Source organism: Lepidochelys olivacea (genome assembly GCF_965140295.1).
Source record: "Lepidochelys olivacea isolate rLepOli2 genome assembly, chromosome: 16".
NCBI lineage: Eukaryota > Metazoa > Chordata > Testudines > Cheloniidae > Lepidochelys > Lepidochelys olivacea.
This window is the reverse complement of record NC_140426.1, coordinates 19,516,338-19,540,948: the sequence shown is the minus strand read 5'-3', so window position 1 is coordinate 19,540,948 and position 24,611 is coordinate 19,516,338. Positions and strand designations below refer to the sequence as shown.

Genomic DNA, 24,611 nt, shown 5'->3' with positions numbered 1-24,611 from the left:
AAATGCCTGACGATGACTTTGGAAAACTCACAAAAGAGTTGATTCCCAGAGAATCCATCCCCAGATTTACAGTGAACCCCATACATGCTGGGACCAGACTTTGGGAGCGTAGTTAATGCTGTGCATGAAATAATGCAGTGCAGAAATAATCAATAACGCTCATGATTATATACCTCACTCCTGGGTCTTAATGCTTTGCTCTAAGGTGTAACCAGGGGCATGTCATTCACTATTCTAAGGGACAGCAATAAACATTCCGCCTCAGCGCATTAGGGCCATGCTGAGCCCAAAGGGCGGCTCTTAGCAGCAGGAGTGAGCGTTCAGTAGTTTTTCTTCTCCATCTGCAGCAGGAGGTCACTTGGGGCGTGTGACTGTCGAGCATCATTCACAACAACTTCTCACATGAGTCAGGCACAATAAACATCCTAGTGGGGCAGAGGTGAGGGGATGTGGGACAGCCGCCTATCCGTCTCTGCTCTTGTTTTCCAACTCTCGTGTTCCACGCCAGGCTTTGGTGCAAACCGCTGCCTGCACTGGGTTACTGCGACGCCTCTCTGAGCTGGTGGTTTTCCACTCAGAGCATGCCAAGGGGAACAAATATCCCTTGTGGGAGCTCTGCCCAGTTTACACTATTATTTTCAATTGCATGATTTGTGGTGGTGGTTTTATCATTGACAGTAACTCCAAGAGGCCCCCCACGAAGACTTCCATGCTGCAGAATTGGAGTAGGGTTGACAGGGAGATGAACTACGTGATCTACCAGGGCTCTTCCATCTCCACTCTGAGTTCTTAAGTTCTTTGTACGATCCTGTGTATGAAAAACACACTATTTTTTATTTTTACTATTATTCCCTATGAACGTTGCTGGCCGTTTTTGGTCAGGGACAGGATGGGATGGGACACATTAAGAACACTCTTTCAGCTTGATTCTGGACTTCTAGGCCACTCGGGGAGGACAAAGGAGCTTTAAATTGAAAGGAGAAGCACCCCTTGTGGAAGCTATGTCTTTGGATAGTATTGAGCTGCCATGAGGTTTCTGCAACAGCTCTGTTCCCAGCCTTCAGCCCAGGGTGTGTGGCAGGAGCATGGCCAGAGCAGTCTGTCCTGTGGCTCCTGTGGTGGGTTGCCGCCCTTCAAGATGCTACCTGATGTGCTGAGATACCACTGAGCCTGCCTCTTCTGCCAGCATGGGCCCCCTTTAACCTGTCTTGCTGAGCCAGGCTCTTAAGCCTCCTCTAGCGTGCACACAGGCAGCACCACACCAGATGCGGAAAGACACAGACACTGAAATCAGCTGTGGGAAGACTCAGTTTAAGGGACTTGCCCCAGCACTCAGGTGCCCACCTCCCTTGGAGTGCAGACCCAAGGGTATATTGTCTTGCACTATATAGAAAAATCTGCACAGCACAAGCTCATAAAAATTTGCCCTCTCCCTCAATGCGAAGAAAGATATGCACAACTTCTCCCCCCTCCTCCCATTAGAAATCGCACAAACTGGGTTTAATAATAAACAAAACAAATTTATTAACTGTAAAAGGCAGATTTTAAGTGAATATAAGGGATAGCAAACAGAACAAAGCAAATTACTGAGCAAATAAAATAAAACATGGAGACTAAACTTAATACACTAAAGAAATTGGCTACAAATAGTAATTTCTCACCTTAAATGTTGATTCAGGCAGATTGCAAAGATTCTTGAAAGCCAGCTGCACTGGTCTGCAGCTTGAAACTTCAGGTATTATTACTCACAGGCTAAACACCCTTTCAATCTGGGCTCAGCTCTTCTCCCCACAGCTCAGTTCTTGCTTCCAGGTGTTTTTCAGTGTCTCTTTGGGCAGGGAGGTAGAGGAGAACCCCGATGTCACTCCCCTGGCTTATATAGCTTTTTTGTATGGTGAGAAGCCTTTGTCTTCCAGTGGAAAAACATTGGCATTCCAAGGTGGGGTCCAATACCAGGTGACTCAGTCACATGTCTCTGCAGGGTTGTTACAGCCATTACTCACAGGCTGTTTGGAGTGTCCACAGGAAGACTAAGCTCTTTCACAGTCCATTGTCTCTGCTGATGGGCCATCAGCCGTGTCTGACTTTTTCATTGTTGTACCTGAAAGGCTAGTTGTGGGTGTTATCCAAAGTAGCACATTTGAAATACAGATACGTTGTCAATATTCCTAACTTCCTAATTTCCTACAGAAATGATACATGAATACAAATTCGATAATCGCATTCAGTAAATTATAACCTTTCCAATGATACCTTACATGAGCCATCTTGCATAAAGTATATTTTGGTTATGTCATATTCATATCATAACAATATTTCTATGAAGAATATGGGGTGTAACATCATAGCTCCTTTCTGCCCAACTCCAAGACTGGTCTAACTTGCAGGAGACTCCATAGCCCTAGAATGCAGGAGACATTAAGATGGCCCATGTCCCACAAGATTAACTGAGAATCAGGCTTGTATCTTTGCCTGGATGACCTGAGGGATCTGGAACATGCAGAAAGCAAAAATAAACAAGATTGCACTGTAAGACCCTGATCCCACAATGAGCTACTGGTGCCCACGTCGGGGCCCTTCTGATCTCACAGAGGCAGGCGCCGGTCTGCATGGAGTTCATTGCAGACTCACTGCCTAGAATGTGAAGTTAGCCTAAAGAGAGCCCCCTAAGCTCCATTTTCTCCATGATTGATTGAGCAAGAAGTCTGTCTTCTGGGGTTGGCTGCATGTGGGGGCAAGCAGGAGGGAGGCAATGAAAAGTAGCTTTTCCTCTTCATGTCAGCTCGAAAACGGGAAAGAAATGTAGCAGAAGCAGATGGAATGCCTCCAGCCTGGGCTTTTGTAGGTCAGATGATTTTTTTTCTGCTCGTTTGGTAAATTTAACTCCATTTAAGTCTCGGTCTCTTCTTAATAATATGTTCTTTTCCCTGACCTCTTTACAAATCATAAATGACAGTTATATTCAAGTGGCAGAACAACTGTGGGGACAAGTGCTCAAGGGTGAGGTTTGCAATGTCGAGTGAGTCTTGAAAATGTCTACTGGGCTGATTGAGAAGTCTCCTCTTTGGACAGAATGTTTGCACCTTTGATATATGTGTGTGTGTGAGTGAGAGAGAGAGAGAGAGAGAGAGAGATGTCTTCTGCTATAGCCTCCATTGCAGCAAGCCTTGGAGAGGGGGCTGAAGTTAATGAAGTAACTTCTGCTAAATGGGGTTGAATACTTGTCAGGGTTCCCTTCCCTACTCTGAACTCTAGGGTACAGATGTGGGGACCCGCATGAAAGACCCCCTAAGCTTATTTCTACCAGCTTAGGTTAAAACTTCCCCAAGGCACAAATTCTTTGCCCTTGGAGGGTACGCTGCCAGCAAGTGATTTAACAAAGAATCAGGGAAAGGACCACTTGGAGTTCCTGTTCCCCCAAAATATCCCCCCAAGCCCTTACACCCCCTTTCCTGGGGAGGCTTGAGAATAATATCCTAACCAATTGGTTACAAAGTGATCACAGACCCAAACCCCTGGGTCTTAGGACAATAGAGAAATCGGTCAGGTTCTTAAAAGAAGGATTTTATTTTTAAAAAAGGTAAAAATCACCTCTGTAAAATCAGGATGGAAAATAACTTTACAGGGTAACAAAAGATTTAAAAACACAACAGAACTTCCTCTAGGCTTAGTTTCAAAGTTACAAAAAACAGGAATAAACCTCTCTCCAGCAAAGGAAAAATTCACAAGCAGAACAAAAGATAATCTAACACGCCTTGCCTGGCTTTTACTTTCAATTTTTGTAATATGAGAGACTTTTAGGATAGTTTATCAGAGAAGGAGTTTTCTGACCTGATACTTCTCTGCTTCCCAAGAGAACACACCAAACAAAGCCTTTCTCCTTCCCCCCACTCCTCCCACCCCAGATTTGAAAGTATCTTCTGTCCCCATTGGTCCTTTTGGTCAGGTGCCAACCAGGTTATTTGAGCTTCTTAACCCCTTACAGGTAGGGAGGAATTCTAGGATACCCTTAGCTGTATTGTTATGACAATACTCATGATGGTATTTAGTAAATTTTAGTAGTTAAACACTTTGTTTTTAAACTTTGCAATACCTGTAGCTGGTATTCAATAACACGTACGTAGGCCCAGATTCAGCAAAGTGCTTGAAAAGGTGTTTAGCTTAAATAACTTGCTTAAGTATATGCATGCATTGACTCTAGCGAGTTGCTAAGTGCTGCGCTGAATAGCAGCATTGCCAACTCTTTGATTTTATAGTGGGTTTCATGATATTTAAGAAAAACACCAAAGTCCAAACTCCTGGAGTTATATTATTACATGAGAATCTCCTCTTCAATTTAAAAAAATATATGATTTAGATCTCATGGTTGCAAAGAAAACCTTGAAGATGTGAACACTGAAGGCTCAAAAACGTGAAAGTAAATGAAAAGAACCCACAATCTATTATTTTTAAAAATCGTGAATCTCGAGAATTGTAAAGGCTTTGGTATGCTTTGGCCTGCTTTGGCCATACCAAAATAGGGATGCTTTCCTGAATTGCGGCCAGGCTGAATCACCCATAGCATTTTAAAGACTAACTGATTTATTTGGGCATAAGCTTTCGTGGGTAAAAAACCCTACTTCTTCAGATGCATGGAGTGAAAATTACAGATGCAGGCATAAATATACTGACACATGAAGAGAAGGGAGTTACCTTACAAGTAACTTGTCAGCAAGTTAAAGTCACAGTATTCTTGTCAGCAAGTTAAAGAAGTATGGGCTGGATGGATGCACTACAAGGTGGGTAGAAAGTTGGCTAGATTGTCGGGCTCAACGGGTAGTGATCAATGGCTCCATGTCTAGTTGGCAGCCGGTATCTAGCGGAGTGCCCCAAGGGTCGGTCCTTGGGCCGGTTTTGTTCAATATCTTCATTAATGATCTGGAGGATGTTGTGGATTGCACCCTCAGCAAGTTTGCAGATGACATTAAACTGGGAGGAGTGGTAGATATGCTGGAGGGTAGGGATAGCATACAGAGGGACCTAGACAAATTGGAGGATTGGGCCAAAAGAAATCTGATGAGCTTCAACAAGGACAAGTGCAGAGTCCTACACTTAGGACGGAAGAATCCAATGCACAGCTACAGACTAGGGACCAAATGGCTAGGCAGCAGTTCTGCAGAGAAGGACCTAGGGGTGACAGAGGACGAGAAGCTGGATATGAGTCAACAGTGTGCCCTTGTTGCCAAGAAGGCCAATGGCATTTTGGGGTGTATAAGTAGGGGCATTGCCAGCAGATCGAGGGACGTGATCGTTCCCCTCTATTCGACATTGGTGAGGCCTCATCTGGAGTACTGTGTCCAGTTTTGGGCCCCACACTATAAGAAGGATGTGGATAAATTGGAGAGAGTCCAGCGAAGGGCAACAAAAATTATTAGGGGTCTGGAACACATGACTTATGAGGAGAGGCTGAGGGAACTGGGATTGTTTAGTCTATGGAAGAGAAGAATGAGGGGGGATTTGATAGCTGCTTTTAACTACCTGAAAGGTGGATCCAAAGAGGATGGATCTATACTGTTCTCAGTGATAGCAGATGACAGGACAAGGAGTAATGGTCTCAAGTTGCAGTGGGGGAGGTTTAGATTGGATATTAGGAAAAACTTTTTCACTAAGAGGGTGGTGAAACACTGGAATGCGTTACCTAGGGAGGTGGTAGAATCTCCTTCCTTAGAGGTTTTTAAGGTCAGGCTTGACAAAGCCCTGGCTGGGATGATTTAACTGGGAATTGGTCCTGCTTTGAGCAGGGGGTTGGACTAGATGACCTTCTGGGGTCCCTTCCAACCCTGATATTCTATGATTCTATGAAGTTTTTAAGGTCAGGCTTGACAAAGCCCTGGCTGGGATGATTTAGTTGGGGATTGGTCCTGCTCTGGGCAGGGGGTTGGACTAGATGACCTCCAGAGGTCCCTTCCAACTCTGATATTCTATGATTCTAAGTGGAGAACCAGTGGTAACAAGGCCAGTTCAGTCAGGCTGGATGTGGGTGTCACCTCCTCATAAATTATTGGGAGTGGACCACATCCACCCTGATTGAATTGGCCTTGTTGACACTAGTTCTCCACTTCTCTTCATGTGTCAGTATATTTATGCCTGCAACTGTAATTTTCACTCCATGCATCTGAAGAAGTAGGTTTTTTTACCCACGAAAGCTTATGCCAAATAAATCGATTAGTCTTTAAGGTGCCACCAGACTCCTTGTTGTTTTCGAGGATACAGACTAACACGGCTACCCCTCTGATACTTGGCACCAAAGCATTTTGAGACCACATGGCAATACTAATTTTACTGAGTGATTTTGTGCTTTCAAATGGATTTTATAGAGATCTAAACAATTGTGTGCAAAAATTAGACAATACCGCAGACTACGTTCAAGGGGAAAATACACCACAAGACACACAGCTTTGGCACTTGGCTAGAAGAGACGTTCAACATGCTATATACAACTAGAATGTTTGCTTTTTACTTTGCTACGTCAAATCCTATGGGCTTTCCCTTTGTTAAAGGGATGCTGTCCTGATAACAAGCTGTTTAAACATATAAGAGTATACTACTTATTTTTACTGAAGTATGCTAGACGTCCTACCGTCCAGATAGATGGATGTGCCCAGGAGAGCTTACAGACTCTTATGTGTGTGACTAGTCCCACTGAGATCAATCAGGCCTGGTTAACGTCCCTCGTGTGTTTGCAAGGATTTTAATTTTAGATGCAACTCAGCGACTGGAGCTATCGCACACTAGAAGGAGAGGGGGTTGAGTCAGAATAATATCCGAGCCGTTGTTATGCATTTATGGCTTGTGCATACTTTGATTAATTTAAAAGTGGATCCGCAGGGTAGAACGGAAGTCATTTCTTGAGTAGGGGGACAGCAAGAGCATTAATGGGAACACTTTGGGGGGAATCAAAGGGGTGGGGAGTGTGCATGGGTGGGGTGGGTCAAAGTTGTAAGACTGGGGTAAATTCTCCATTGGTATACATGAGCATAACTCCCTTTGCAGTCAGTGGAGTCACACCCATGTACACTAGCACAGACTTTGGCTCTCTGTCAAATATAAAAGCAAGGCGAGATTCATGTAGGGCCTTGAAGGCCAAGGACAAGACAATCAGCCCTTTACCTATGTCCTTAACAGCACCCTAGGGCTTGTCTACACTACCAAGTTTTGTTGACAAAACTTACGTCGACACCCGGAAGTTGGCAAAATAAAAATCGCCGAAGGGTATTCACGCTTGCTTCCTCTGTCAACAGATCACGTCCACATTGGGGACACCATCATCGACAGGGTGAGCAGTGCACCGTGGATATGTATCCCATGGTACAGTGTTGTGGGAAGGAAGAGATGATCGCTGCGCATCTTGGGAGTCTCTCCAAGTTCTCCCGCAGCTCCCTCAGCTGCTGAGAGCGGCATCATGAGTAGCTCTGGGAGCTCTCCGTGCTGAGGAATGGCAAAGCAGCCCAGCGGTCTGTTCCACTCTGGCTGCAGCAGCCGCCTGCCTGCTGCTCTGTTCCTAGTGCTGGGCAGAACAGGAGCATTCCAATGATTTGCTCTTTGTTTGTTCCCCAAAGGGAGCAGCACACAGATACCTCCCGGAGCTTTGAAAGGGGAGGGGCGCATGCCTGCAGGGCAGCAGAGATCAAAACACTGAGCAGAGCCATCAGGGCAGGCATTGTGGGATACTGGCGGAAGCCAGTTCTGTCGACAAAACAATCAGCAGTGTCTACATTGGCTGTTTGTCGACAATAAAGGGACGGGGAAAGACAAAAGTCTCTCGTAGGGGTGGAAGCTTTTTGTTGCCAAAACTGTGCGTTTTTGGTGACAAAAGTCCCATTGTAGTATGTATGTTCTTGCTGTTTTGTCACCAAAAGGCAGTTTTTGGCAACAAAACTTGACAGTGTAGACAAGCCTTAGAGTGCTGAAATGGAAAACTCTTCATAGCCATGTGCATCCCTCTCTTTTTCGGTGTTTGCTTCCTCTCCACACCTATCCGCCAGAGCAACATAAATTGGTTAGTCTCTAAGGTGCCACAAGTACACCTTTTCTTTTTGCGAATACAGACTAACACGGCTGCTACTCTGAAACCTGTCATTACACAGGATTGTTTCACCTTATCTATCGTCAGTTTCACTTTCTGCTGTTTCTGCAGTAGTCCAGTGCTTTGGGGTTGGGTTTTCAACACTGCAGGAAATGTTGAAATGAAAAAGGAAAAAAAAATGCAATCGAAAATTCCTCCAATTGAAATCCTTTCTTTTTTTTTAATCCCTCCCCCCCCACCCAACAATTCAGATCCTATTTTGTAAAATCCCCCAGCCACCGACCTGCTTTCTCTTTCTTTAACTACACCTGCATTTTCAGTTTAGTGTAGATAGCAGATTTTAAAGTTGAATATAGGTAATTTTCAAAAAAGTGAAACACAGGAAAGTTCAATTTAGGGGGAGAGAAAAAACAACCCAAGCAGCCAACGAATCCAAAAGGGGAAACAAAAAACAATGAAAGTTCTCTGACCAAAAACGGGTGCTAAGAAAGACAAAAGCCATTTCGAGCACAACAGATACTACTAAATGTTGTTGAATACAGCTGTGCCTGAAATCTAGAGAGATTTGGCCATATTGAGAGGTCAAAAGGTTTTGTCTTGCTTTCTTGTTAAGTGTCTCATTGGCAGAGTCTCGGCTGATCTCTCTCTCTTTCCTGAGAGATCCTCAGTGTGCTGGCTACAGCCCTGGGGATATACCTGTCTTGTATGCTTTATAAATGTCACCATCCTAATCCCCCACTCTGCATCTTACCGTCACCAGCCTTCTGGCCAGGGAGGACTGAAAAGGACTCTAGTTTTGACAGGTTTTGAATCATGATCCACCAGAGGAACTGGTAGTGAGCATAAGTGCTGGATCTAGGGCTGCTGGGGGTGCTGGTGCACCTCCTGGCTTGAAGTAATAATAACAACCGAAGTACATGGTTTCTGCCTTCAGCACTCCCACTATACAAATTGTTCCAGCACCACTGGTCATGAGCATGACCTGAGGCCTTCCTGTCCCCTGCTAGCTTGGGCAGCAAGAATCCAAGAGCAGAGCCTATGTTTTCCTGCCCGGCAATAGAGTGGCCAGATTTGAAAGAAAGTTCAGCACAGAGGGCATCACAATGGAGGCTGCTGGATGCTGAGATCTTCAGAAAATCTGGTCCTAATACTGAGTTACCAGTTCATGATGTCACCTGATAGTTCTAGTAAAGCTTTGCATTTACATGTCATCCTGCATGTGAGGATCTCAAAGCAATTTTATAAACACTTCCTAACAGCTCTGTGAGGTAGGTAAGAACTTGTATCCCTGTTTTACAGATGGGGAAATTGAATCCCAGGCAAGCTAGCACTTAGTGAAGCTCAGATATTCTGTGGTGGTTCCCGGAATAGAACCCAGGAGTCCTTACTGCCACGCCCAGGTACTAACCACTTCCTTGGAAGTTCACTAGCTAAAGAGGATTTTGTGATGCCAAGCAGCTGGAAAAGAGGAGATCCAGGAAAGAAAATATTGCAAGGAAATATAAAATAGGGTTTAATTTTTTTTTCTTTCCAGGGGCTGCAAAATGATGGTTGCAGGTTCTATTTTTTTTAAATGAAAAGTGGGTTCAGTTTTTCTCATTAGAGGTCAAAATTGCAGCATATTTTGTCAATTTACAAGAGTTATCAGAGCTACACCTGGTAGAAAAACAGGATGAATTTTTCACAGCATACATATTAATGATATATTTTTTCTGTATGCCACTTATCAGATTTTGGGTTAGATCTATTATGAAAACAAGACAATGATCCAAGTTCACCCTGGTATAAGTGGACACAACTACATTGAAATGATAGGAGTTGAGTCCACTTTACACTAGCAGTGAAATTAGGCTCAATCTTTTTATTTCATGTGCAAAAAGATCATAAATCATCCAATAAAAGAATACCAGGCTAGAATTCTTCAAGAGGTACTGATTATTGCATAAAACCATTAGAGCAGGTCTAGAATTATTGTGCATGAGCTCCAAGGTGGAATTTCCTTGTATTACATTGTTACCTATTTGGTTCCTTTATATTAGAAGGTTAGAATTTTTGTTTGTTTCCATTCAGCAGCAAAAACAAAAGTTGTGTTAGCATTGATAGAATGTCATGTGAACACGATGATCCCTATGCGCTGTCATAAGCCCTTGTGTGTTGTCTTCTGGTTTGTTGGAATGTTCGGAAGCCATGGGAATGAAGAAAGAACTCTAATTTTACTTTGCCTCTTGATAGGGTTGTGATCTCAGCTTTAATAAAGTTTAGTGGGGCAGGGACCATCTTTCTGTTCAATGTTTGTACAGCACCTAACACAATGGGTCCTGATCAATGACCGGGGCTGCTAGGAACTACCACATAACAGATAAGGGCCTATTTGTCAGCGGGGCTGTGCACTCACATTTCAGTAGTAGTCAATGGTAGCAGCAGGTCTGAAAATTGATCCCCAAGTATCTTTCTCTCCATTAGCTTCAGCTATAGCTTCCCTTTTCTATTGTAATCACACCAGGGTTTCTTTTTTTTTCTCCTTTCCAGGTTATATCAGCTGTATCCAGACTTTCCCACCACAGTATCGTTCAAACCAAAGGAATTAGGTAAGATTCTTTTAACATGATGCTTTAGATAAAATTGGCTTCCCCTCCACCCCCAGCGGACTCTCCTTGTGTTTAATCGCATTGGAATCTATAAAGATAATAAATTGGCAGTGTGCATGTTAAAAGTTAGACAGCTAACAGGCTGCCTTTGAGATCAGTACATGGTGCTTATTAAAGTGCACTGCTGACTACAGTTTATACCCTTCCCTAGCAGCACAGACAGAGCAAAGAGCGTGTAGGTAGTGTGCATGTGTGCAATGGGGCACAGTCACTGCAGGGTGGGCACAGATAGAAGTGAGAGGGAGATGTTTCCTCCTCCTAAACTTTTTACAGTCCTGTGTATGTCCCCTCTCTCAATAAATCTGCCACACTCCTGCATTTCCCCCCAACTGTCCTTAGGTTTTATGGTGACTGCACCTCTGTTCTGTACGTTCCCAAAATAACCCACACAGAGTGTTTGTTTTTTTTAATGCAAACTCTCTTGTGGCATCTGGTAGAATCCTGGGTTGTTCCATGCAGGAAAACTGGGATCTTGGCCACACAAGCCTAGTTCCTCTTCCTGGGAATAAACACCCTTCTGTCTTGTTGGATCTACAGCCATCCTGGGCCTGAAACAAAGCACTGTCCCCCTTTCCTACCACTCACTTCAAAGGCTGGCTGCTGTCTTTGAAATGCTAATGATGGTTAAATAGCTGGCCAGGAAAACCCTAACAAATCAGGCTCCAGTCACTGAAATGAAGGGGATTATGTGGGCTAGAGGGAGCCTCTTGGAGATTTTGGTAGTCCACAACCTGCAGGGAGAATGTGGAGCCTGATTTCATTGGGTCAGTGTCCTGGCTGTGACTGAAAGACCAGGGAAAAGCTGTTTTCGTTGTTTAAAAAGTCCAACTCGTTCTTTATGATCAGTGTGGGAAGTTTGACACTGATGTTTGCTGACACACTGCTCCCCTTCCCCGTGATGGTCTGATTCCCCTAACCTTGGGAGAGCAGAATTCTGGCTGCCCCCTCAGCCTGCCCCTGACAACTGTAGTACTGGGGGGATTGCTGTTAAGGGCTCAGCTTCCGGGCTAGGTGCTGTGTAGCTCTAGTTAGGCACAGCCAGTTGGAACGGGAAACAAAATGAAGCTGAGCTCCTGAAAAGCACCAAGCAACCACTGAGCACCACAGCAAGGCTCCATGAAAGTGGCAAAACACCTCCTGTGTCAGAGAGGGAAGTGCCGAAGGATCCCTGGCTACCCAGATCTTCAGGCCGCTGACTCTGAAAGGGGCTGCATTAGGGGTTGTGACTTTCACCATTGGGCTGCAGTAGATTCATAGTGCAGGCTTGTTTGGGGAGAATGCCTTCCCTTTTGCACATCTGCCCATGGAAGGCTAGCTGCTGGGCAAAAACGGTGCTCCAGTTCGCACATACAGGATGCTGCTGTTGAGTGAGTCATGGTCTAGAACTCCCAAGCTCACTTCCCAGCTCTGATCCTTTCTCTATGGCCTTTGGCCAGTCGCTTCACTCCAGTCTACACGCAGATTTTGTATCAGTCCAACTGTTGGTTAGAAGGATGATTTTTGTTGTTTTTACTGACATGTTTCTACTAGTGCAACCCCAAGTGTGGAGACAGTCATAGCGGCAGTCAGCTGATTCCCCTTCCCATACAAGAATAGACATAAAGTGCCTTTATTTTGGTATAACTGTATCCACACTATGGGGTTTGTACCACTGGAACTATACTGATATGGTTAAAGGGATACAAGTTTTGTGTGTAAGATGAGCCCTAAACAGTGAAACTGACAGATTCCACAAGGTACAATGGGCACTGTAGTGAGTGAATGTTTGTAAAGTGCTTTGAGGATCAAAAGCACCATCTGAGTTAGGCACTGTTTGTTTATTCAGAGTAGTCTTGAGTCCTGGAGAAGACTATAGTGATTATTATTTTAAGGGGAAAAGTGCATCAAAGCATTGTGGGAGCTGGGGGAGGGAAATCCACATGTATAAATTACACTGACATTGCAAAAGGTAATCTTAAAAACGTAGGCCCTGGCTTGGCGTGTTGCTTACACCATCTTGCAGGTCATTCACTCTTTTCTAATCACGCATCCAGGTATGAAAGGTGTATTATTACTTTATAGGAAGAGCAAGCTGGCCATACTGCTAAGCCTGCTGTAGATAAATAACGTTCCGCAAGGCCTGAATCACATACTTCCATTGAAGTCAATTGGGAGACTCCCATTAAGTTTCATGGGGGCTGGTTGGAGCCTCAAGTCCAGTAGACAGCAGGGATGCAAGAGGCATGATGGCTTGCAGTCCATTGGTGTGATATTTCCCCCCCTACAGTATAGCTATTAAATTTTCACATTTATTTTATTACAGGCTTTTAAAATTCCCATTAAATTCTCTTATGTGGAAGTCTTTTGCCTAGTAATTACAGAAGCAAAGAGTGTTGATGACACTCTTTCTGTCTTTCTTTCTGACTCCAAGTTTTTCCTATACGTTAACCCCACTTTCCCCCGTTCGTCAGCTGCCCATACAAGAATGCATAGTGCTGATTGCTTTCTTCACCCTAAAAAAAAAAGCCCATCAAAGTTCTTCCTCTTCTCACCATCACCTACCCCAGCAATAAGCAAATACATGCCTTTTGTCCATTCCTGCATTTTTTTTTTTTAAAGTAGGTCACTTCTTGCACCATCATCTTAAAAAGCCTTGGCTATGGAAGCCAAGCGCCGATGAACTTTATATGAAAACTAGCAGCAGCCTTTGCTCTCTGAAATGACTGCAGACATCTGCCATCTCGGAACCCGATCCCTGCTCCTCTTTATGCAGGTCTCTACCGATAACAGCAATCCCTTCCCTGGCTTAGGGAGGCTGTTTTTTATGGATGTCTTAAGATCCCAGAGCCCGGGCTCTAGCCCTAATGTCTACACTGCAGTTTTATGTCCACGCAGCCCTAGTCACCTGACCCAGGCCAGCTGCAGGTGTTTTATTGAAGTGTAGGTGTACTCTAAAGGTCTGATCCAAAGCCTGTTGAAATCAATGGAAAAACTCCCATTGACTTTTGGCTTTGGATCAAACCCTAAGCACTTAGAAAACCGAACAAATATAGTCCCCTTGTTCACACATTGTATATAGTCTTCAGCACTGTTAAATGAAGGTATTTTCTCCCCAATGCATTTTTTAGCTTTAGACTTCGGGATCACACAGGAAAATCCATATTTAAAAAAAAAACCCAGCTCCCCAAGCCTATTGTTTTTCTTGAATATGTCCCATGATCATGCAATCTCCCACAAAGGACAAAAAGATAAAATAAAACTCATATGTTACTCAGTAACAGAAGGAATCTTTCTACCTAATAAAGACTTTCTAGATGCGTGGACCTTGCCAGAGAAACCCTGCCTCACAGAGTAATTCAGGTGGCTATCAGAATAGCTCTGCAGTGATGACAGAGTGTTTCCTCCAAAGAACAAGCTATAAATAGCAAAAGCCTATCCTTAATGAAATGTTTTGTTTGCAGTATACCACTGCAGTTGGACTTAATCTGTGGCAGCTGTAGCTACAGACGGCGCTGTATGTTTACTTCTTGTGCTGTGTTGTTATTTCAGTGGCAGGTTTTTGAATTTGTTTGGAGTGCCATGTAGCCCTTAGTGCATGTTGCATTGACTTACCTCCTGGCTAGTGCTCTGCCTCTATTGATTGCTAAGATAAAAATGGGTTTATCTGTCGCACAAGGTTGTTTGTTCAACATAAGCTGTTATCCCTCCCACCTTCATCTCCCCACTAATTAAACAAGCCTCCCCCCACACCACCACACACACAATTACAGGACCCACCACCCACTATTTGTTGTGCTCTGGGTTGCTGCAGGGCCACTCAATCCACAAAAGCCAGGTGGTTTCAAACCATTACACACCACAGTGACCATGTCCCTTGAAGTTTTGAATACTCTTCCATGCATAATGAGAGTCTTGCTGCTAAGGGAGCTTTATTATTACGTTAAGAAGAGACTTTTTCTGCCTGTATCTCTGATCCAAGGTCTTAAAAGGAAGAGGATGATGATGTGGTTAAGACACTAAACGGACCTGGGTTCAATTCCTGGCTCTGCCCCAGATTCCCTGGCTGACTCTGGTCACATCACTTAATTTCTCTGTGTCTCATTTTCCCGTCTGTCCAATGGGGATGATGATCCTTCCTTTGTCTAGTCTCTTAGAGTGTTATGCGTATATGCAGAACCTAGCATAACTGGTTTCTGAGCTCAGTGAGGGCTTCTAGGCGCTACAGAAATTGAATAATATTTTTTCCTGTAGCACACCTCACTGTAATAGCCAAGTGTAGTGTTTTTTCACAGTGCAAAGTGGATACACGGTTGGGGATACAGAGAAGGAGGTGGTTCTGGTGTAATTTTTCATCCCTAGAGAGAGGGAATCTCTGTTTAACTCCTTTCTCTCTGTTTCATACTGCCACCCATCACCATAGTATCTTAGTACCTTCTATGTAAAATCAATAGCTGTAGTGAAATCACAAGTGGATTTCCTGGAATCTCTGGCGCGGCTGTCACGTAGTATCAATACACCTGCCCTCCTCAGTCAATCACAGGTCTGGTCAGCTGACTACTTTTCTTTTCCCCGGTTGCTTTGTTAATCCCACCGCTGACATCAGACTTGAAGCAGGTGGGGGGAAAATGGCGCATCGGCGGAAGAGCTGTCATTGAAGGAATGGACCATAGTCTTCTCGGTAGTTAGAGGACAGAGTAGGGAATCGGGCAGTCCCAATCCATACCAAATTTGGTCACTTCCCTGAGATTTAACAGGCTCTTCTGTGCCTTGCCCTCAGATTGCTATCTCCTTCCCTTTTAAAGAGGGCAGCTGTCACAAGGAGAGTATTGTTCTCAAATGGATGAGTTTGAGAGCCCTTCGGGAGGCTGGCTATTTGCAGATCCTGTGCTAATGTAAATTTCCAATAACTGGATTAATGAGGTATATACGTTTAAAAAAACAGAACTATAAACAGCACGTACATAGCAAAAATCCCCCACTCTCAGTGTGGGGCTGAATTACTCTGGTGAAGACACTTTCAAAACCCCAGTGCTTTACAATACAGAGACTGTTCTTAGGGAAGTTTTGTGTAATTAACACAGCTACCATGATTACAATAATCAGTGGGCTGCGCAATATACCAAAGCCAATGAGACTCAAAGAAAAAACCTTTTCCCTTGAAACTCTATGCTGCATGATTTACACAGCATTGATAATTGCAGTAAAAGAAAAAAATGGGGACGGATCACCAAATTCATGTGAATAGTGCTAGTTACGGAGCACAGATGCGATCAGCGACAAATGCTCTAATACCTACTGTGATCACTGGTAATAAGAATTACATGTGGTCTTCTGGGTTCCCCACCTAGAGAATCTCAATCCACATTGTCCTTGGCAAGGGAGATCATTTAATTGATTTCAGACAATCTCCTAGCCATAAATTAAAGCCCATTGAGACATAGGGCACTGATTTTATCTGGACATTTTAGCTTACAGATAATGGTAATGATTCATTGTTGTTCTGTTGCACTGAAGAATAGCCCGTACACAGCTCCAACTTGAAGTCATGTCTCCATTGTGCTAGGTGCTGTACAAACATACAATGGAAGACAGTTCCTGTCCCAAAGACTTCACAGTCTAACTAAAGAAGCGTGAGATTAAAACAGTATTATTGTCCCCATTTACAGATGGGGACACCCCAATTCAACAAGCAGTTGCCTATCTTTAGGCTTGTGGGTAGTCCCATTAGCTTTAAAGTACTTAAAGTTAGGCATGTGCTTAAGTACCTTGCTAAATCGGGGCAGAGAGATTGTGATTTGCCCCAGGGAGTCCATGGCAGAGCTGAGAACTGATTTCCGTTCTCCTGAGTCCAGTCCTGTGCCTCAACCATCCATGTTCCATGCACTCTGCAACTGACTAAGCCGCCCTAAGGCAGTTCACTCAAGCCTTGGGCTTTCAAAGGTCTACTTGCGTGCTGAGCTTTGTTCCTTGAAGTCCATGGCAGATCTCCTATTAATTTCAATGAGCACAGAATTGGTCCTTTAGTCCATGAGGGCATTTTTTTCTTTCATTAAAATGCTGGAATCCATCTTGCACATCCAAGCTGGGGGAGTGCAGCAAATTAGAACTAGTCTAGGTGGTGCCAGGTTGCCAAATATCCCTGTAGAATCATCCAGTGTGGCTATTGTGGCTTGCTCACTTTGTGCCTTAGTTTATCATACTGGAGATACGGTGTGATTAGTATCCTCAGAAGGCAAACACGAGGGGTATATGGATTATATACAGCGACACGGCACTTGTAATTACATCCCGGCTCTTGTTTGCCTATTATGAATAGCACTTGCAGGAAACGTTCTTGCATTGTGTGCGATCCCCGCCAGTCTCTCAGAAATGAACGCGCTGGTTCGGGAGACAGCAGCTGGGTTTATTCCCAGCCACATGCATGTGGTTGCTGTTTAATTGCATCTACAGTGTGAAAACATCTTTCAAGCAGGCTGCATGCTCCTCTGACACAAGGAGGACACCAGACATTATTGGGGAGTCTGGTGGTCTTTAAGGTGCCACTGATCTCCTCGTTGTTTTTGTGGATACAGACTAACTCGGCTACCGCTCTGATACTTGAGACGTTATTGGATACATTTTGAGGCTTTGAGAAAGTATCGTGTGTTGCAGCCATGTTCTTGATTATTCACCAGTCAGGTTAAATAATAGAGAGAGAGACTGAATGGGGATAAATGTTGGCGACATTGTGGTGAAAGAGGAGATTTTAAGCGTATGTGGTAGACATGTCCAGCCATTAGAGATTATTGGAAGCAATACATAACCAAATATTATAAACTGTTGGATATCCATGACCAAAGGATCCTCCCAGGGCTTCCTAGTAGAAATGGTCAAACGAAAAGAAATGAAGAATTAATCTCTCATCAGCTAGTTGATGCTAGGCGATTGACAGCTGCAGTGCAAAAAGAAAAACAGTCCAAAACTAGAAGAATGATTTTGTTTTTATTTTAAAAGGGAAGTTGTTATGGGAAAATTTAAATGTCCAAAGTCACTTTTCAATAATGTTAGGCTCTTGGCTTCAATAATATCTTGTGGCAGTGAGTTCCACCGGCTGAATGTGGTCTGCTTGGGGTGGGTTGGAAAGCATGTCCTTTTATCTGTTTGAAATGTATATTTCCCTTGGAAACTGAGTTCTGCAAGCGGAGCAGGAGGTTTAGAAATAACGGTTCATGCTACCTCATCCATTTTTAATGTGTGCGCGCAGTGCAGCTATTTGAAAATATAAAGGAGTTAGCGGGTTCAAAGAGCCATTCTTGAAAGTAAATCCCTTATATGTGAACTGAAACCCCTGGAGTGACTGTGCAATGACACCGCAGCTAATAGAATGGATTTTTTTTTAAAATCCCACTATTAGCAAACGGGGGAGGGGGGAATCTTATTTTGGTCAGACCTGCTTGCATAGGGAGGTACTCAGCCTCTTGGCCAAGTCATGGCTGTGCACTGACCCTGCTTTGGTGGAGGGACAGAGAATGAGTGTTTGTCTGTACTTGCTTTGGGGAACTAGGTCCGGATTCTGACCTTTCTTGAGGCTTTTTTTCACTGCTAAAGAGCTGGCGTTTTTTGCCTCAGGGTCATGGTGTGTGTGTGTGAGAGAGATCCCGAGGCAAAACCAGGAAATAAGGCATGTTAGTTTTATCACAAAGCAAAGTACGCTAACCCCCAGCCTGGGGTTTGTCTCAGGAGGTTAACCAAAGTGCCTTGTTTTCCCTGTGTTTTTGCCTTGGGAGAGCTCACAAATGCTAGTTGCCCCGAGGTTAAAAAAACGGCATCCTTCTTAGCAGTGAAGACAAGCCCTTGGCTGGGAGCATGTTGCCCAAGGACACGTGACACTTGTTGCTGAGGGGATGCACTTGATCTCAGGGGATGAGGTGCTGCTGATTACAGGGCCTGGAGAAGTCACTGTAGATCATCAGCCGGGATGTCCTGCTTTGCATGCCAGCAAATGGCGAGTGAGCGCGTCGGTGGGTGAGGGAAATGGAGAGGCTGCAGGGTTTAGAGTAGGCCTGGGAGAATAGGCCAGCTGGGTTCTGTTCCTGGCAGTGCCACAAACTTTCATGGGAGCTTTTGGGCATTAACCACAGGCCATTTATTGAAGTGTCTAAGTGTGGATGTAGTTCAGGCACCTACCTGTGATGATGCCAGCTTGAACGCCACTGGGCCTCAGCTTCCCCACCTGCAGAATGCGAGTCGCGTGTGGGAAGGAGAGGCGTCCGTCTGTGATGTCTGTAAAGTGCATTCAGGTCTCACCTGGGAGGCACTACATCACCGTGAATTATTATTTCTCCAGGGCCTAGTAAAGTCAATGGAAAGACTCCCGTTGATGACTCCAGTGGGCATGGGATCGGGCCCCATGGTGAAAAAGGCTCAGGGTGATACTTGCCGAAGCATCTAAGTGACATAGGAGCCTGAGCTCCTTTACCTTGGCCTTGCGCTCTCAGCTCATTTAGGCGCTTTAGAAAAGCCCATCCTCTGGCTCTCAAACAGAGGGGTGTGCTCTGACTTCCGCTTTTGTTCCAGCACTTGCAGGAGGTGGGAGGCTCCTGGTACAAATAAAGGCAAGTAACATTCAAAATCAGTGCATCTCTTCCTTGATTGAACCCCTGCGGCGCTCATGTTCACACGGACTTATTCCAGCTGTGAATACCACAAAGGAACGGGCCACGGGGTACAGAAGCCTATTGAGCCATCCACATGCTAATGTCAGCTAGCTCGTACCAGGTGAATGTTGCTTCAGGAGCAAGTCCTAAAGAGTGTGTTGCTTTTCTCTTGTACAACTGCCGGGGCTTGCTGTATGTAGCAGCATTTGTCATTGAGCCCGGTGCCATGAAAAATTGCAGCGTTCCTCTCCAGTCCTTGACTTGTTCTCCTGACTTTCATTGCTTAACAATGCGTCACCTTGCTTGCAAAGGGGTGCAGTGTTCAGCCTTTCAATCATCTGCTCTTTGTTCTTGCCTCCTAGCCCAGCACCACATGCTGCCATGAAAACCTCTCTGGCAGGAGAGATCTGACAATAGAGGGCAGACAATAGGACGAAACAGGCACCTCTTAGTCAGGCTTAAACCCCTGAGGCTGTGACTGCACAGTGCAACATGCTTCCCCTGTCCCAACCCAGAGTAGCTGGGTTGTGATGCATGGAAGGCTAGGGGAGATGGAGTCCCCCTCCATTTCTAAGGCCCCCCCTTTGCTGCTATGCGTCCATAAAGGGAGGAACGGGGACCATATGGCAACAGATCCACAGTCCCTGCTTCTGAACTCCTTCGCCTGTGCCCTGGCCCCAACCACAGCCAAAAACCAGTGTGGAGGAAGCTAGGGCATGCAGTGACGAGGTGGTGTAGAACCCTGGCATTAGTCTGAAACTGCAGAACTGCACCAGTTTCATTGCATTTGGGGCCCTCTGTGGCCGCTGAGAAGAGAGTAGGATGTTGCCCTCTCTGTTTAAAGGAACACTGTCAAAATGGACATGCCCCAGTTCTCAGGTCATGTCCCTGAACCCTCTGAATGCTGGCGATTTAGCTCAAATGGGACTCTCCTGCAACCCACCTTTGTCAGCAAAACCAAAGTCCGACTGACAAGATTTTGCATCCCTCTGCCCAGCACTACCTTCAAAACAAACTGCCCCTCCTGCTGTGGGGAAATCTGTTGCCAGGTTGAGCTTCTGTACTAAGGAACCTGCTGCTATCACCAGTGAGTGTGTCTGTGGCACGGGGTTTTCCCATGTGTGTTGTGTGGTCCCTCCCCTCAGCCTGCCTGTACTGTTCAAGAGATTATAACATTATAGGGTTCCTCTAGCGCAGTAAGGGAGCAGCATTCACGTGCATTACAATGCCCTGCCTGTCTGGAAGAAGAGGGATGGAGACCGACTAAGCAGGCGGCTGCCTTGACTTGCCCATACAGCAAACCAAGGCTGGTATATCTGATTTTCAGTAGATGAGGCCCAAAAGTGCCCCTTTAACGTATCATGGCACATGCCTGTAACTGATTTTCTATCAAGCCCAGAGCAAGTGTGACGAGGTGCTAGCCTCTCTCCAGGATGATGATTTTTCAAGAAGCTCCCAGGACTAGAGCTGAAGAAATTCTTGATTCTTTTGGTATGGTGGCCAAACTGGGGGTGTGAGGAAAAGTTCATTGCATGAGAGCCCTGAAGCGCTTACAGTCTAAATGGAGGAGAGACCCAAAAGGATGGGAAGGAAACAAAGACCACAGGGAGGTTTTCCCACGGTCGCACAGCTGGGAATAGAGCCTAGATCTTTTGAATCCCGGTTAATACCGTATCCGTTGGACCAAAGTAGGCCTGAGTCAGAACTCTCAGATCCAAACTCCTGCACGCCTGGCGTGTTGATTGAGGAATTAAATCCAGAGCTGAGGCCAAATTCTCCATCTTGCTTCACACTCCCTAATTGTCTGAACCCAAATACTGGATGGGAGCAGCCTTACATTTGGTGTGGGAGTGATATCAGAAACAGAAGTTTGTGTTCCTGCCAGCAAAACTGGGCTCCTGCAAATCCAAGTGTCAGGTCCCCCACAAGGCAATTAACCAAGAAGAAATCACTTCCGCTCACCATCCCGGAGGAGAGAAGGGATAATAAGTGAAAATCTTTTATATGGATTTGAAAAAATTCTCCTGTGTAATGCAGCCCTCATGCTGTTTGCATTTGGCCTCTAGTCCCTTCGCCCCAAGGGATGGTAGATCAACTCAGGATGTGGCTCTAGCCAGATGTGAATCTGACAAGCAATTAAAGTCTCAGCGATTAAGTTTGGAAATGTCTGCAGGCAGTGATTCTGAGGAGGAGGTACTAATGGGATCTCTTATCCTAGATGGTTTGGTTTACTCGGACCATTTTACTCACAGTCGTCATGCTCTCAGTAATTACCTATGCCCGTTATATATATATATATTTATAATGCTATTGTGGATCCATTGGGCACAGTTAAGTATTACTATAAAATGGGTTTAGAAGGTTGTGTAATGAATCCATGTCCTGAAAACACACTTGCTTACTCCTAGAACCCTGCTTCTTCAGCTCCACAAACTCACACCTCTGCTGCCTGAGCCAAAAGAAGGTTTTTACCTCTGGATGGCAGTAACCCCTGTATCCCATCTGTCGGCCAGTTGCTAGAGGGCAACAGCTTTTTGTCATTCATACACCCAAAGCCAGTACACTTCAGAGAGTGAATGCATGTAGTGACTTCTGTCGCGGTACCTTTTTTAGGGATTCCAGCATTCAGGAGTGGAAAGGACACAGTGACTAGAAATAGATTTAAAAGTCAGGCTTTATTTAGGCTGTGTGTTTCCACAGTCAGTACAAACAAGCCCCCTTTCTTTCCCCATTTTTAAAATACAATACCGAACAGGATAAATGTCATGACCTAAAGATTGGGTGGCCTCCTACATCTCTTGGAATCCAATTTGCACTTGCGTCTCCTAGGGTGAAAGACTAGTGTGTTGAAACTCCTTTAGCCTAATGCCACAGATTGCTCTGATGGCGTGATGAATGCATGTACTGCATAAATGGTCCTTGCTCATCATCTTCCGCATACAGTAATACTGATGCTGCCAAGAGTCGCAGACCCCATCTTTTGTATAAAGACTTCACATTACCTCAGTGAACTTGAGGCAAAGTCCCAGGGGACAAATGCTAGCATGCTGCAAAACACCCAAATGAACTCTCATCAAGACGTTAAGGAGCAGATTCTCTGCTGATGTAAATTGGCATAGCTCCATTTAAGTCATTGAACTCAATGGAGCTATGACCGTTTATATCAGCTGAGGATGTGGCCCTTGGTGCTTATGATTTCCCAGCCCAATACACCTAACAGCCAAGGACTAGCTGAAAGGGAAGAAATGTGCCCAAGGGGATACAGCACCGGAGAAGAAAAGGAAGGGACCTGCTCAAAATATGGGCCATGCTTTGTATCAATGCTGGCGAGTTGAACCAAAACCCCAGCTCCAAACCACTGCTGTACATTAGAAAAGCTTAAATCACTGCCAGCCCCTGGCTCCCTGTTGGCCTGAGTCGAACTCCTGGATTTGACAGTCCTGAAGTCTGGAGAATTTCAGATCCAGATGCAGATTTGCCTGTACAGATTGGCTGATATAACTGGAGAACTCTGCATTGATTTGTTTTATTCCCCTCAGGAATGGGCAATGGTACCAACATTTTTTGGGGAATCCCACCATCAGCCCATTCAGAGAGGAGAGCTCTCTTACCTTCATAGATTTTAAGGTCAGAAGGGACCATCGAGATCATCTAGTCTGACCTCCTGCACATTGCGGGCCACACATCTTCACCCAGCCACTCACTCCTGTAACAAACCCATAACGTCTGGCTGAGTTACTGAAGTCCTCAACTCATGGTTTAAAGACTTCAAGTTACAGAGAATTCACCATTTACACTAGTTTAAACCTGCAAGTGACCCATGCCCCATGCTGCAGAGGAAGGCAAAACCCGCCCAGGGTCTCTGCCAATCTGACCAGGGGGAAAATTCTTTCCCGACCCCAAATATGGTGATCAGTTAGATCCTGCGCATGTGGGCAAGACCCACCAAGCAGATACCTGGGGAAGAATTCTCTGTGGTAACTCAGAGCCCTCCTCATCTAGTGTCTCTCCGACTCTGCCCCTCTCTTGTTTGCTTCAGCTGGATTCATCCCCAAGTCTGATAAAGCTGCTGAAAAATCTGTTGTTATTAGTGAGATCCAATGGAGAAAGTATTAACCTATCCAGACCCAGCCTCTCCCAATATGCCAACCTTCTCCTGGCTTGAGGCCATGTGACCCCAGTCTAATGCCCGACCCATTTTCCCCAAGTCCTTTAGAAGAGTATCAAAACCTATCTCAGAATTAACTGCAATAGTGCATGACAGACAACAAAGGACATGGGCACAATTGTGTTGAGTCCCTTTGGAACCATATTCAATGGATGTTCCAACAGAAAAATGACTGAAAACGTAAGAATGACCACACTGGATCAGACCAATGGTCCGTCTAACCCAGTGGACTCTATAGTGGCCAGTTCCAGATGTTTCAGAGGAAATGAACAGAACAGGGCAATTGTTGAGTGATACATCACCCCTGTCGTCCAGTCCTAGCTTCTGGCAGTCAGAGGTTTAGGCACACCCGAGTGTGGGGTTACGTGCATGACCATCTTGGCTAATTGGACTATCCTCCATGAATGTATCTAATTCTCAGTTGAGGCCTGTAGGCACTACTTTAATACAAATAATGAACAACAATAATGCAGATTAGTTGTTAGGGAGAAATTATTTATGGGTGACTTTATTTCTATTTGCACATGGGTGTTTCTTATGGTGACTCCAGCTCATAAGGTGCTTGCACGGGTTATATAGACCATCTCTGCTGCTGGGACTATTGAAAATATTTTAATACCTTGCTTAGATGCAGGTAAAGCATAATTTAGTAGGGTTTTTAAATAGCTTTTTTCTTTTAATGAAAATATTTACTAATGTCAGGAAATTGTAGGGAATCATGGGGAAACTGTTAATCATCCATGGAATGCATTGCAGTTCTGCACATTCTGGCTCTTGGATGCATAGATGTCACTTATCTTTATATTTCTGAAGGTAGAGTCAGCAGAGAGCGATTAAGAATTGTGAATTTTGGCTGAGCTATTGCTTTCTTTTGTTTGGCAATGATGAGGTTAGTAATCAGGGGCATTTTGTGACCTAATAGCTAAAAGCTGCCATGGCTTATGGCTTGGTCTGTCTTTCCGATTTCTCAGTCTGAAGAGGGTTGGTGTGCTTGAGCTCAGAATAGTGCTGTTCCCTTTACGAAAAAGTACATCATGTGGCCCTACTCAGCCCCTAATGTCAGAGTATTTCAAGTGTCGAGTAGTGGAGTTTGGTGCGTGTGTTTGTGTTTTACA

General features: G+C 44.8%; 1 protein-coding gene across 2 annotated transcripts in view; it reads left to right on the top strand.

Moving 5' to 3' along the window:
- Positions 1-24,611, top strand: part of VAV2 (vav guanine nucleotide exchange factor 2) — a 325,980-nt gene that overhangs the window by 188,473 nt on the left and 112,896 nt on the right. For both annotated transcript variants that reach the window (XM_084649861.1, XM_084649862.1), the window contains exon 3: positions 10,595-10,653. In XM_084649861.1, the coding sequence (XP_084505987.1) occupies positions 10,595-10,653 (59 nt within the window). The remainder of the gene's footprint in view (positions 1-10,594; positions 10,654-24,611) is intronic.